The sequence below is a fragment of the Bufo gargarizans genome, chromosome 6 (genome assembly GCF_014858855.1).
Source record: "Bufo gargarizans isolate SCDJY-AF-19 chromosome 6, ASM1485885v1, whole genome shotgun sequence".
NCBI classification, from domain to species: Eukaryota; Metazoa; Chordata; class Amphibia; order Anura; family Bufonidae; genus Bufo; species Bufo gargarizans.
In genome coordinates, this window is record NC_058085.1 from 71,784,247 (window position 1) to 71,797,927 (window position 13,681).

At 44.1% G+C, this 13,681-nt stretch overlaps 1 protein-coding gene across 3 annotated transcripts in view; it reads left to right on the plus strand.

Annotated features, from left to right (window-relative positions):
* Nucleotides 1-13,681, plus strand: part of LOC122941795 (BPI fold-containing family B member 4-like) — a 75,467-nt gene that overhangs the window by 37,847 nt on the left and 23,939 nt on the right. For all 3 annotated transcript variants that reach the window (XM_044299237.1, XM_044299236.1, XM_044299238.1), the window contains 2 exons: nucleotides 1,011-1,181; nucleotides 2,334-2,401. In XM_044299237.1, coding sequence (XP_044155172.1) covers nucleotides 1,011-1,181; nucleotides 2,334-2,401 — 239 coding nt within the window. The remainder of the gene's footprint in view (nucleotides 1-1,010; nucleotides 1,182-2,333; nucleotides 2,402-13,681) is intronic.

Genomic DNA, 13,681 nt, shown 5'->3' on the forward strand with positions numbered 1-13,681 from the left:
GTCCCGAACCTGAATTTTGACCTGAAGTGCGGCTGAACCCGGCGAACCCGAACCCGAACCCCCACAGATTCGCTCATCCCTAGTTGGCACAACTAGGAGAGCTTTGAGGGTGAAATCCAAATAAAATCAGGGATTCATCCTTTGTTTTTGATGTTTTCTTTGTATTGCTATGCACCTTTCAATATAACTAATCAGTGATTTATTCTATGGTCATTATTAGTGATGTATAAGATTATTATAAGATTTGTTTTGGCTGCTTTGCCAAATTTTACAGAAAAATTTGCTTTGTGACAAATGACTTCTTCACAAAGTGCATTTCTTTATCAGTAATGGGTGGAATGACATTGGCGATGGCGCCGCTCCCCATCATTGTACCCCTCAGATGCCGCGTTCATAGCGGATCACAGCATCTGACAGTAATAACAGTGTAAAATTAAATTAATCATACTTACCTTATCCATTTTATCGTAACGAGATGGGTGCCGCCATCTTGATTGAAGATCTAGTGCCGGCGTGGTGACGTTACATACGTCACAGTGCAGAGGATTTTGTGCACGATCTTCAATCAAGGGCGGAAAAATCTATTCTACCCCGAAGCATGAGGAAATTCAGCTTCACAGCAAATCATTTTTCCAGAAATTCGGATCGAAGTCCACTTCGCTCAACACTAGTCATTATGATTGGGATGATAGCAAATATGTACATTTTTATAGCAAAATATTTTAGACAAATAAAACTAAATCACTTGTAATGAAACTTTTTTTTAAAAGAAACACTATAAAAGATCATTTAAATTTTTTTCTCTTGTTCCACTTGGAAACCTGAAATTGTGATCTTTATGATCCCTTAGGGATACATACCGTAGTATTTCAAAGCATTAGTCTGTCAGCAGTACATTGACAGGCAACCTACAATATACTTTATAATTAGTGGTTTCTTGTAGCAAATGCTATTTACATATCAAACTATGTACAATTTTCATTTGTTGCACCTTTTTCTTTCCAATAAAGGTGGCTGCTATGTATAAGGAAGAACGGCCATTATTGTTAAAGATTACTGTTTCTGATCCTCCAGTTGTTAAACTGCAGAACAAAAAAGGTCTTGTGAAATTATTTGTCCAAACAGAAATCCTGGTCTCCAATGCAGATTCCTCAGAGACCCAACTCTGTATCCTTGGTGTGGTAAGTATGACTTATGGTGGACTTGCACTGAACAATTGTGAGGAATGAACATTAGTACAAACGCTCGTCCCTGATAATCGTCCGATGTAAACGGGCCACCGATTACCCGATGGGTGAGCAAAACGCAAGTGATCTGCTGATGAGAAACAATGTATGAGGAGGAGTGATAGCAGTGGTAATCGCTTGCTCTTTACCTACACTGATGGCAGGCAGTTATCAGGAAGAAACAGTTCTTTCCCGACAATTTCTTGCACAGTTGGCATGTGTAAATACACCTTAAGAGAGACAAATAGAATGCTAATTGTTCAATTACATAATGTGAGACCATAAGGATCACTGAAGATACAAAAAATCTATCACAGTCCATTTGAAGGGCCATTTTTTTTTATTTTGCACGTTTGCCAACTGTTTTTCACACTTTTCTAAGCATGTTTTTGCCTTGTCCAACATATGTGGCTTACTGGGGAAGGAGCGTGGCTTTTCAGGAAAGGGACATGGCCTAAATGCACCAGAGAATGCGCCAAACATTTGGCGCATTCTTTGTAGTAAAACTAATTAAACTTATAGCTTGTGTAAACTTAGACAGATTTTTGGCTCATGGACAGAATTTTTGGTGCATAGAAAAAAATGTGGGACAAGGAATTTTAACGTAATTCCAAATTTGTCTAATATTAAGACTGAAATTTAAATTACTAAAGCCCCTTTACACTGCCTGAACTTTGGGCAGATGATTGCTAACAAGCGTAAGAAAGTTAGTTAGTGAATATATCTGCCAATGCAAAAGTGCTGCCGATTACCCGATGAACGAGCAAAACACTCATGTGGATGCTTAAATCATCACATGGTGGCAGCAGTTTGTGCCATCTATACAGTCTCTGTTGTCGGTAAATAATGATTCTGTATGGGGATGAGTGATGGCATTAGTGATCACTCCTCCTCTTACTGGGGAGGGGATCGCTGCATGTAAATGTGGTCTCCTTCATTGAAGAGCAGGCAATCGTCAGGAAGGAACACTACCTTCCCAACAATCATCTGCTCAACTTAGCAGGTGAAAGAGGCCTTTAGACAGTGCAAAGTAAGACACGATCAGTAAATCTGCATAAATACGTCAGCAATTTTCCTCACTCATCAACTAAAGATATCTCATTCTAGGATGCACAATTTGGAGCTTCATTTTCTGTATATGGAGATAAATTGAAAATCACCATGTCTGTAGACAGGTAACTACTGAACATAATATAGAATATATTAAAATGGACCGCCAAGATTATCTCATTGGTGCTGCTACTGCTACATTTGGGAATGAATAACAGTATTTTTAAATAATAAAAATGTTTTTTGTAAACTACCCAATAGTACTCAAACTCTAAACCAAGACGACTGAGCCCCAATAACCAGATAGCCACAAAACAATTGCTGATACCTCTAAGGGTACTTTCACACTACCGTTTTTCTTTTCTGGTGCTGAGTTCCATCCTAGGGGCTCAAATCCGGAAAAGAACTGATCAGTTTTATCCCCATGCATTCTAAATGGAGAGTAATCCGTTCAGGATGCATCAGGATGTCTTCAGTTCAGTCTTTTTGACTGATCAGGCTTTTCAGAAAACCGTAGCATGTTGTATTTTTACCTCCGGCAAAAAAGCCGGAACACTTTGACTGAACGCCGGATCCAGCTTTTTTCCCATTGACTTGCATTAACGCCGGATTCAGCGCCGTGTGTTCCGTGAAACCGGATCCGGCTTTTGCATATTAAACCCGGAAAAATGCGGGGAAAAAAGTCCATAAATGGCGGATCATTTTTTTCCAATGCATTTTTTCATTGTGATCAAAATCCTGATCAGGACTCAAATGTAATCCGCTTTCACACGTTTTTCCGGATCCAGCGGGCAGTTCCGGTGACGGAATTGAACTCCGGATTCAAACAACGCTAGTGTGAAAGTAGTCTAACAACCAATTGCAACTGTCAGGGATAGAGATAACATGCACAGAAAGGAACCACTAGTTGTCTAAATTAATGCCTACTAATAACTTTTAGCCTGATACTATCTTGATATAGAAATCTGCTTCAAGATGCCTAAATGTATGGGGTTCCACGGTTGTGCCCTCTGGTCCGGTGTTGTATGGGCCCTAGGGTTCTTGGATCCTCTTCAATCAATAAGCAAATACACAGTTCCCTTAGTGTGCCCTAGCCAATATTCTAGAATTGAGCACCTGTTGATGTCACTAGTGCTACTGGTAGTGGTAGTAGTGATATGGTAGTGATACCAATACTAGTCCTATGCAATTTAGAAAATGTTTTCCTTTCCTCAGGGTTCTTTTCTATGCATTTTCATCTCAGACAGTTGGTAGTTTGAAGTATCTGTAATTGTTTGGGGGTTTTCCAGTTATTGGGGCTCAGTAGTTCAGAGTTTGACCACTTACGGGTATTTCTCGCAAGGAACAAGCATACTATACTTGCTAACTCTCCTAGAATATCTGGGAAGGGAAACCGCCTCAACTCTCAGAAGAGTTGGCAAATCGCCCACATGCCGCAGAAGCTTCCCAACACAGCCCTAACTGTATGTGGATCCAGGATGCTGCATCATCAAGCATAGCCCCAGCATCCAAACACACATTGAGGGGATGGTGAGACATAAAAAGGGAATGACGTATCTTACAGTGGGCATGATTTATAAAAAGGGTCATGTCTAGCTCAGAAAAAATAAATAAAAAATCACCAATACATCTCACTCTCTACCCCTCCTGAAGGACTCCCCCAATAAGGCAATATTTGTAGATCTGCAACAAATATTTGCAAGAAATATGGTCCTATGGAATGGGGGTGCCTTTTTGTAATAACTGTGTAGGGTTGGATGCACGGGCATAGCTATTGGGGAAGCGGCACCTAGATGGAGGACTAAAAGACTTTATTGTCAGGGTCCCCTCAACAGTATTATACAATGACATTATTTGCAGTGACACTGTAGGAAACTGATGGACTGACTGCCGGGCCTCATTTTAAAGTATTTTCTAGATTAGTCTCAGGAGAGAGGGTTGCACAGGAGTCTAGAGTTGCAAAGAAGTTGCTGGTGGAGGAGGGCCCGTTCAAAAATTTGCTGTGGGGCCCGGTCATTTTTAGTTATGCCACTGGTTGGATGCTACCAGTCTTACAACTTTTAAGCTAACCTCCAAGATGTGACAAGTTGGGGGATTTACATAACTTATTTGTCACGCCCGTGTGTGGGAGGGAGACACCACACTGGATGAAGAAGGAGAGGGAACAAGGAACAAAACCTGAACGCTAGGAAAAAAAGAAGGACACCTCCTAGTCAAATCCCTAGCCACAGATAAACCAAAACAAAATGCAAAAGGGAAAGGAAACACTTAACTTTCCAGTAGCTATGGCCGCAACAGAAACTAAGCTGAGAACCAAACACCAGAAGACCACAGATACCACTAAAGCTATAAAATCCTACCTTCCAGATCCCACAAAACTTCCGTGGATATGGGAAAGCGATCAGTTCACTCGGATTCACCTTTCCTTTGGGAACCTTTATGAGAAATCGAGGTTGCCACAAATAGTGAAATACAATCACAAAAGTTCAAACTGCAAGGCTTTATTGTACTCACAACATGAATATGGTAACAGGCAGTATGTATAAATCATTCACCCGATCCGGGTTTCGCTTTAGAAAGCTTTGTCAGGGGTATCTCCTCCGCCTACCTAGGGGCGGTCTTTATATACCTGCCGGTGGGAATCTACCACACCTCCTTAAAATTGTCATAGCCTATACGGCTCAATACAAAAATTAAACCCAATAGGGTACATAAAATGAACTCATAAAATACATATCACAAAAAGACCACATTAAGTGGTTAACATACAAATATATCTGGACTGATCGCATAACATTCTCATACTTAGAAATATCCACCCACCCCATATGACCAAATATCTAGCCAATAATAAATGCACACTTCCTAGAAACTATCACTTCATTCGTGAATAACTGAACATGTCACCACCCACATTACAGCCACTAGTCGATTACACATAGGACTGCCCTCCTTCATTCATGGGTATCATACGTGCCATACCCCACGCGGCACATTCCCACCAATGACGATATCAAAAACCCACATGATTCATTCCAGCCAGTAGTAGTTTACACATCATGGGACCGCCCTCCTTCATTAATGGATGGCCAAACTCTTCATACCCCACGGGATCCATTCCCACCAATGGTGAAATGCATCTCCTAGGGCCACCTCCCTCCATCCATGAATGACTGAACACGTCACGATCCACATGATTTACTCCAGCCATATGCGGTTCCTCCCACAATGCTGCCACAGATCCCTACATGGCTCAAATGCGAACTACAATATATTCTCTCAGGTGAGACAGGGTTTCAAATCAAACTCCACATTCATTCCTTTTGGTTGTAGTGAATCCATCTTGTAGATCCACTCTACCTCCCTCCTATTAATCCGCTCGATAGAGTTCCCTCCCCGCCAATGTGGTTTGACCAGCTCAACGCCGGAAAATAACAGACCACTAGGATCTTTCTGGTGTTTGATTTTAAAACGCATAGAGACACTATGCGTCTCAAGTCCCTTTCTGATGTTTCGGACATGTTCTTGAATTCTCACTTTCAGTTTCCTCATGGTTCGGCCCACATACTGGAGGCCACACGGGCACTCCAGCATGTAGACCACCCCTACACTTTCACAGGTGATGAATCCTTTTATTTTGTAATCCTGACCTTTCTGATTGGAATGTACAGTCTGGGTATCCCTCTTTCTCTTTTCTCTCTTCCTATTACGGCACGGCAGACAGAACCCACACCAGGTGAATTTATTCCCCTTCCTTACACCCTCAGAGTGTGAAGAGCTATGCACCAGTTTAGTCCGTAGACTTGGTGCTTTTCTAAAAATCACATTTGGATGGCCAATGATATCCTTCCCTAGTATTGGATCCGTATTTAGGGTTGACCAATTCTTTCTAATTACATTTTTAATTATTCCAGCATGGACATTATACTGTGTGAGGAAGGAGAATCGGAAATCTTTCTTTGTTTTTACCGAAACTCCCTCTCCTACATTTTCTCTCTATTTCTTCCCTACATTTAACTAGGTCCTCTCTACAGTATCCTTTTTCCAGAAACCGTTCACTAATAGTCTCACTTTGCATTTTAAAGTCCTCATCCTTTGTACAGTTACGGTGAACCCTTTTTAATTGCCCCTTGGGTATGTTCTTCAGCCAGGGGGTATAGTGGCAGCTAGAGGTGTCAATGTAGCCATTGACATCAGTCTCTTTAAAGAATGTTTTGGTTCTCAAATGGTTATCCTCCAGAAAGATGGTCAAATCAAGGAAATTAATACTACTCTTGCTGACTGTGCTTGTGAAGGAGAGGTTCCACTGATTTATATTCAAATTGCTTATAAAATCTTAAACACCCTGTCTCTCTCCCCTCCACACAATCAGACAGTCGTCAATAAACCTCTTCCAGACTGTAAGTTCACCAAAAGCCGTCACTTTATTCAAGACTGGGCTGATGTTTTCTTTTTCCCAAGCCCCCATAAAAATATTAGTGAAACTGGGGGCGAATTTTGCCCCCATTGCCGTCCCTGTATGCTGTCCTTATACCAGAAATAATTATGACAGAGGCAGAAATCTACACAATCAAGGATAAGCTTCCCCTGTTCCTCCGTCATCAACGGGTCCTGTCTTATCTCTTCCGCTATCGCCCTAAGCCCTAAATGCTTGGGGATCACTGTATACAACGATGTTACATCGACTGTTGCTAACCACATATCACCAGGGCAAACACCGAATCCTTTGATTAGATTCAGAATGCTCCCTGAATGCTTCAGATAGGAGGGTATTAGTGGGACATATTTTTGGAGAAAGTAATCCACATATTCTCCTAGCCTATTTGTAAGAGAGTTTATCCCAGACACAATGGGTCTGCCAGGGGGGTTGGTCAGTGTATTTTGGGCAAAAAGTATATTACCGCTGTGACTGGGAACTTGTTATTAAGATAATCAAACTCTTTTTTATTTATAATCTTATCCATGAAACCTCTAGATAAGAGTACATCAAGTTTTTCTTTAAACTCAATTGTTGGGTTCTTTTTTAAAACCCGATAGGTCTCCCCATCTGATAGTAACCTCAACATTTCTGCCTCATATATCTCTACATCCATAATAACTACCCCCCCCCCCCTCCCTTGTCCGCTGGCTTTATAATGATATGATTATCATTTAAGCTCTTAAGTGCATTCCTCTGCTCCTGTGTCAGGTTCTGTCTCCTTGGTTTCATACTTCAATCTCCTTCAAAACTCCTCTCCTAAAAGCTTCCACACATTCATTATTTTAATTTTTTGGGTAAAAAGTGGATTTTTCTTTTAAATGTGTATGTACAATCCCCCCGTCCACCTCATTATTTTTAACAGGGGCTTGGTTAGATACACAGTATTTAGCAATATTCAGCTTCCGTACAAACTTGTGTACATCCAGAAAGGCCTCAAATTTGTTAATTTTCAACGTAGGTGCAAACTTGAGTCCTTTTCCCAAAACTTCCCTTTCGGGATCTGACACAACGTGAGAACTCAAATTGAAAATCCCCATTAGATCCCCTGCTTTTTTGGGGGTTTGGGCTGGTGTTTCCTCCCCCCACCCCCGTTTTTCCTCTACATGATTCCTTTTTAGTGGGATGGTCTTTCTGGCTCTACCCTCTGTACTCCCTTTATTCCCTGGTGTGGAAAATTTTGGGTCTCTGCAGACACATTTCTCTGTGTCTCAGAGGGTCCTCTCCCCTCCCTATTTTCCACTTGCGGTCCATTTACAGAAACACATTCATAGATGTGAACAGTACCCACTTCACAATTGGAACTCGCGACGCACCAAAAGAAAGGCAACGTACTAAAGGCTGTTTTATATTATTTTATTTCACCACTAAAGCTATAACCCGCACATCATTGTGGGACTATTAATAAGGAAAGTTAAATGACCACAATAGCAACACCTGCAGGTTAGAGGTGCGGCCAGTATCAGAAACAACACAGTCGCCTAATGATCCACAAGGAAACCTGTCAGATCAAAGCACATGTTGCCAGTTTTATAGATCTTCTATCACCCACTGTCGCGGGGGTGTTTTGTATGTCTCGGTACGTCCGTGACATTATTATGTGCCTAATATGTGGCTATGATTATTCCTTTATCTGCATGGCCTCCCCTACAGGATCTCTCTTTTGTTTCATACCTGACTACCACTAAATCTTCAGTAATCATATGAAAAATGGTAGTCATTACCTTGTATGCTACATTCTATTTTACAAGTAAAATAGAGGTAAATAGTGAGAAGGCCACGGCATTACTGGAGCGCCGCTGCCTTTTCAAACAGCTGATCGGCGGGGGTCCCGGGTGACGGACCTCTGCCGATCAGAAACGATTATCAGTTAAAACAAAGTGCAGAACACCTTTAATGGGACCTTCTCTAAACTTTTGAATGCACAGGTCCAACTGTTCAATGTTTCAGTACTTTTTTCGCAACTTGCTTGTTCTCCAACAAGGAGCTTAACAGCAAAATTTACAACAGGTGTTTGATCAATTAAAGAGGTTGCCCGAGTTATTTTTTTTGTTCTTTGTATGTTTCTAACTAGGCAAATGAAAGGACTTTACAATTCACTTACTTTATCTCCAGTTGCTGGTTTCTCAGATTTCACTGAGGGTCACATGACCTGTGATGTCAGCTTCTCTCCCTGCTCTGATAATGATTAGTGCACAAAGCCTGAGAGATCAGATATGAGTCTGTACACAGACTTTACTGTGCTGACCACGCCCCCTTCACTGCCTTCTGCTGCTTATTGCTCTCTCCCTGGATTCTTAAGGACAAACATTAACCCCTTCAGCTGTACAAATTCCGGGCTGAAGGCTTTACTGAGTAGCTGCAGGTAGTGAGGAGACAAATGCTGGGCACAGGAGCTGACAGACTAGAGGAGTTCTGCACAAGAACAGGTAGGGGGAAGATCCTGTGTGTATAAGCAGTGTCACTGTACAGGTTGGACTTGTAGTCCTACACATACAACATTCTGCTAAGTCCCCCAGCGGGCAGACATGTCACTCAGGGCAGCACTTGTATTCACTCCCTTTGCTGAGCAGGGGAAGGAGCAGAGATCGTTGTTATTGCAGGTAAACAAAGAGCACCCAAGTGTCACGTCAGACCATTCGGTGGCATGCTGCATGTCTATGGATTTGCAATCCAGACCTGCAGGGTATTGCGAAGTGAGGTCACGGTTATGGGCAATCGAGGGTTACTCGCTAATTGGAAGAGAACCCTAGACAGGCATACGGCAATGAAGGAGAGGCTGGCACAAAGTTCCTCTGGGGCACACTCTGTATGTAGGGACCAGGCCTGGTGGCTGATGAGGTGCCCTGGATGTTGCTGGTGTTTTGAGTGTCTGGGGCAAGGTCCCTTTAAGGATTGTGACGCCAGTGCCTGTAACGGTGGCACACCGGTTTCCAGTAGCAATAAGTGAGGTACACAGATAGTATGGTGAACCAAACGTTGCTTTACTTTCAACAGTCCAACTTTGTACATACAAGATGGTAATGCAGTCCCTTTTGTCATATATTTCAGAAGCAGGCTTATTTCTCAACAATGGCAGGTAAACAATTAATGCTTCACAGACCAGGCTGCACTATCCCACAGCTATTCTGGCTGGCTGTATCCCAAGGCCCGTATGCCTAAATGCTGGCTTTTATCCTTTGTAATTAATCTTCCTCCTGTATTAATCCTTGCTCTCGCTTTATAGTTCCTCTGCCCATCAGCTTACTTATCTGAGCTGGTTGCACTGGCACTGCTTGGCTTGAAGGTAGAAGCAGTTTGCTCCCAGGAGGCAAGTTCTTCTACTGGGGTGATTCTTCTGAGCCCAACTTAGACTCAGGAACTTCAGGCTGACTAGGTTACACTTCTAGCCACCTGGACTGAACTAACTCTTCCCTGTCTGGGCCTAGCTATATATACTAAGGGCTTACTAGCTCCCTCTAGTGCATAGGAGGCTAAACTACACCCTAACAGGCCTGACACCCAGATAACACAGGGAAAAATGAACATAACACATCACATAAATGCAACAGACATATTAACCCTTGTGTAGTGCCCACCTTTACCTAGTGGGACACAAGATCACCCCTGGACTATCTGATGAGGAAGGATCAGCAGCGGAGTGGTTTTCAGTGTGGATATTATCCTGCTGGGCAAATTTATTGTAAAACGCCGGCATTTCCACTTCTTCCCAGGCATCCTTTGGTTCATCTGGGGCTTCTTGGGGTGTTGAGCTGACAGCATCCTCAGCTGGCCCTTTAAATGTTCAGTACTTATACTCGCAATGAACTGCTCCCTAAGAGTCCTGTCCTGGTCTTCAGCTTCCTTGGGGTCTACCTGGATCACAGCCCGCAGGGTCTCTTGTAAGGATAGAGCAAAATCGCTGAGCGACTCCCCAGGCTGCTGATTCCTGCTGAAAAATCGCATTTTAACTTCGGACACCGTTCTAGCTTCAAATGTGGTGCCGAGGCGATCAAAAATCTGCTCCAGGCTACTCTTTTCAGAACGGGGCCATGACATGACTTCCCTGCGGGCGGCCCCTTCTAACTGAGCTAGGAGGATCTCCATTAGTTGTTCAGCAGATATAGGGTAGAGCCGGAATAAGGCCAGTATCTGGTCTCTAAAGTCCTTTAATTTATGGGGCTTCCCCTGAATATCGTGGGAACCAGGGGGGCCCAAAATAATACGGCATGGTCAGCGGCATCAGGCTTGATGCTGCCGTGGTGGCAGGTGCCCTATTGTCAGCTGCGGGCACTTCAGAGGGCACATCTGGGGCCGCCTGCCCTGCTTCTTCAGGTGCGGACATAGTGTTACTAGATGGGTATGGCCCTTTAAATGACAGCGGAGCGCACCGGAGCTGAAATGTCAGATTTTTTTTTCTTAGGTCAAGTCCCTTGTCACTAGTGAGGGACCCTCTCCGGTACCCTGGCAGGGGTCGGGGCCGCTCCGGTATAGTACTCAGAAGGGGCCGGTGAAGGGTAACGTTTGTACTTACTCTGGCGATGCTCGCTCCAAATCTCGCGAGATGCGTGGTGACGTCAGACGGGATTCTCACGTGCGGCATCAGAAGGTAGGCACGGCCTCTTGGAGCCTCCTCACAGGATGGGCGGTACCTTCCCTTTGTCTTTTTCGCGCCAAACGGATACAACGAGGCACACCAGTAATCCAGTCAGTTTTAAGCAGCCATCTTTGAGCACATCGCTGTCTATTCACTGACAGCAAGCGGTGGCTAAATTAAGCAGCAAAACGGTCCGTGCAATATACAGTCTTTCACACCGCAGTTATTAGAGTTCTTTGGCCCAGCAATTTCAAATAAACAAGTAGGGCTTTGTCACTTTAAGGGCAAATAACGGCACATGGTTTTAATTCCACAATGGCGCAGGAATAATCCGTAAATCCTGTTTGTGACGCCAATTTATAAAGCACGCCAGACCTGCAGGGTATTGCAAAGTGAGGTCACGGTTATGGGCAATCGAGGGTTACTCGCTAATTGGAAGAGAACCCTGGGCAGGCATGCGGCAGTGAAGGAGAGGCTGGCACAAAGTTCCTCTGGGGCACACTCTGTATGTAGGGACCAGGCCTGATGGTGGATGAGGTGCCCTGGATGTTGCAGGTGTTTTGAGTGCCTGGGGCAAGGTCCCTTTAAGGATCGTGACGCCAGTGTCTGTCACGGTGGCACACCGGTTTTCAGTAGCAATAGGTGAGGTACACAGATGATATGGTGAACCAAACGTTGCTTTACTTTCAACGGTCCAACTTTGTACATACAGATTGTGATGCAGTCCCTTATATCATATATTCCTCAAGCAGGCTTATTCCTCAACAACGGCAGGTAATAATCTGGCAAGATACTCGCAGGGTAAATAATCAATGCTTCTTAGACCAGGCTGCACTATCCCACAGCTATTCTGTCTGGCTGTATCCCAAGGCCCGTATGCCTAAATGCTGGCTTTTATCCTTGGTAATTAATCTTCCTCCCGTATTAATCCTTGCTCTCACTTTATAGTTCCTCTGCCCATCAGCTTACTTATCTGAGGCCTCTTTCACACTTGCGTTGTCCGGATGCGGCGTGTACTCCACTTGCCGGAATTACACACCGGATCCGGAAAAACGCAAGTGTACTGAAAGCATTTAAAGACGGATCCGTCTTCAAAATGCTTTCAGTGTTACTATGGCACCCAGGACGCTATTAGTCCTGGTTGCCATAGTAGGAGCGGGGGAGCAGCATACTTACAGTCCGTGCGGCTCCCGGGGCGCTCCAGAATGACGTCAGAGCGCCCCATGCGCATGGATGACGTGCCATGTGATCCATGTGCTTGGGGCGCCCTGACGTCACTCTGGAGCGCCCCGGGAGCCGCACGGACGGTAAGTATGCTGCTCCCCCGCTCCCCACTACACTTTACCATGGCTGCCAGGACTTTAGCGTCCCGGCAGCCATGGTAACCATTGAGAAAAAGCTAAACGTCGGAACCGGCAATGCGCCGAAACGACATTTAGCTTAAGGCCGGATCCGGATCAATGCCTTTCAATGGGCATTCATTCCGGATCCGGCCTTGCGGCAAGTCTTCAGGATTTTTGGCCGGAGCAAAAAGCGCAGCATGCTGCAGTATTTTCTCGGGCCAAAAAACGTTCTGTTCCGGAACTGAAGACATCCTGATGCATCCTGAACAGATTTCACTCCATTCAGAATGCATTAGGATAAAACTGATCAGGATTCTTCCGGCATAGAGCCCCGACGACGGAACTCTATGCCGGAAGAAAAGAACGCAAGTGTGAAAGAGCCCTGAGCTGGTTGCACTGGCACTGCTTGGCTTGAAGGTAGCTGCAGGTTGCTCCCAGGAGGCAAGTTCTTCTACTGGGGTGATTCTTCTGAGCCCAACTTAGACTCAGGAACTTCAGGCTGACTAGGCTACACTTCTAGCCACCTGGACTGAACTAACTCTTCCCTGTCTGGGCCTAGCTATATATACTAAGGGCTTACTAGCTCCCTCTAGTGCATAGGAGGCTAAACTACACCCTAACAGGCCTGACACCCAGATAACACAGGGAAAAATGAACATAACACATCACATAAATGCAACAGACATATTAACCCTTGTGTAGTGCCCACCTTTACCTAGTGGGACACTACACACTGAACAAGGTCACATAAAATCTTTGGAGAAAAAAAAATCTTTTGTTTCTGCTTTTTCCTAATGGAATCCAATCCTGTTCTGGTAAATAAATGTAAAACATGCACAAGGATAAGTGACATTGCAATACAGACCCTCAGATTCTGGATCACAGCAGCTCAATGAAATCTCTCGATAAGTACAATATCCGCTGCAGCAAAAAAAAAAAAAAAAACCTACGGTATTATCTACTGTAACCACTTGGTGTCACTGCAACTCAGCTGTAGTAACCTACTGTA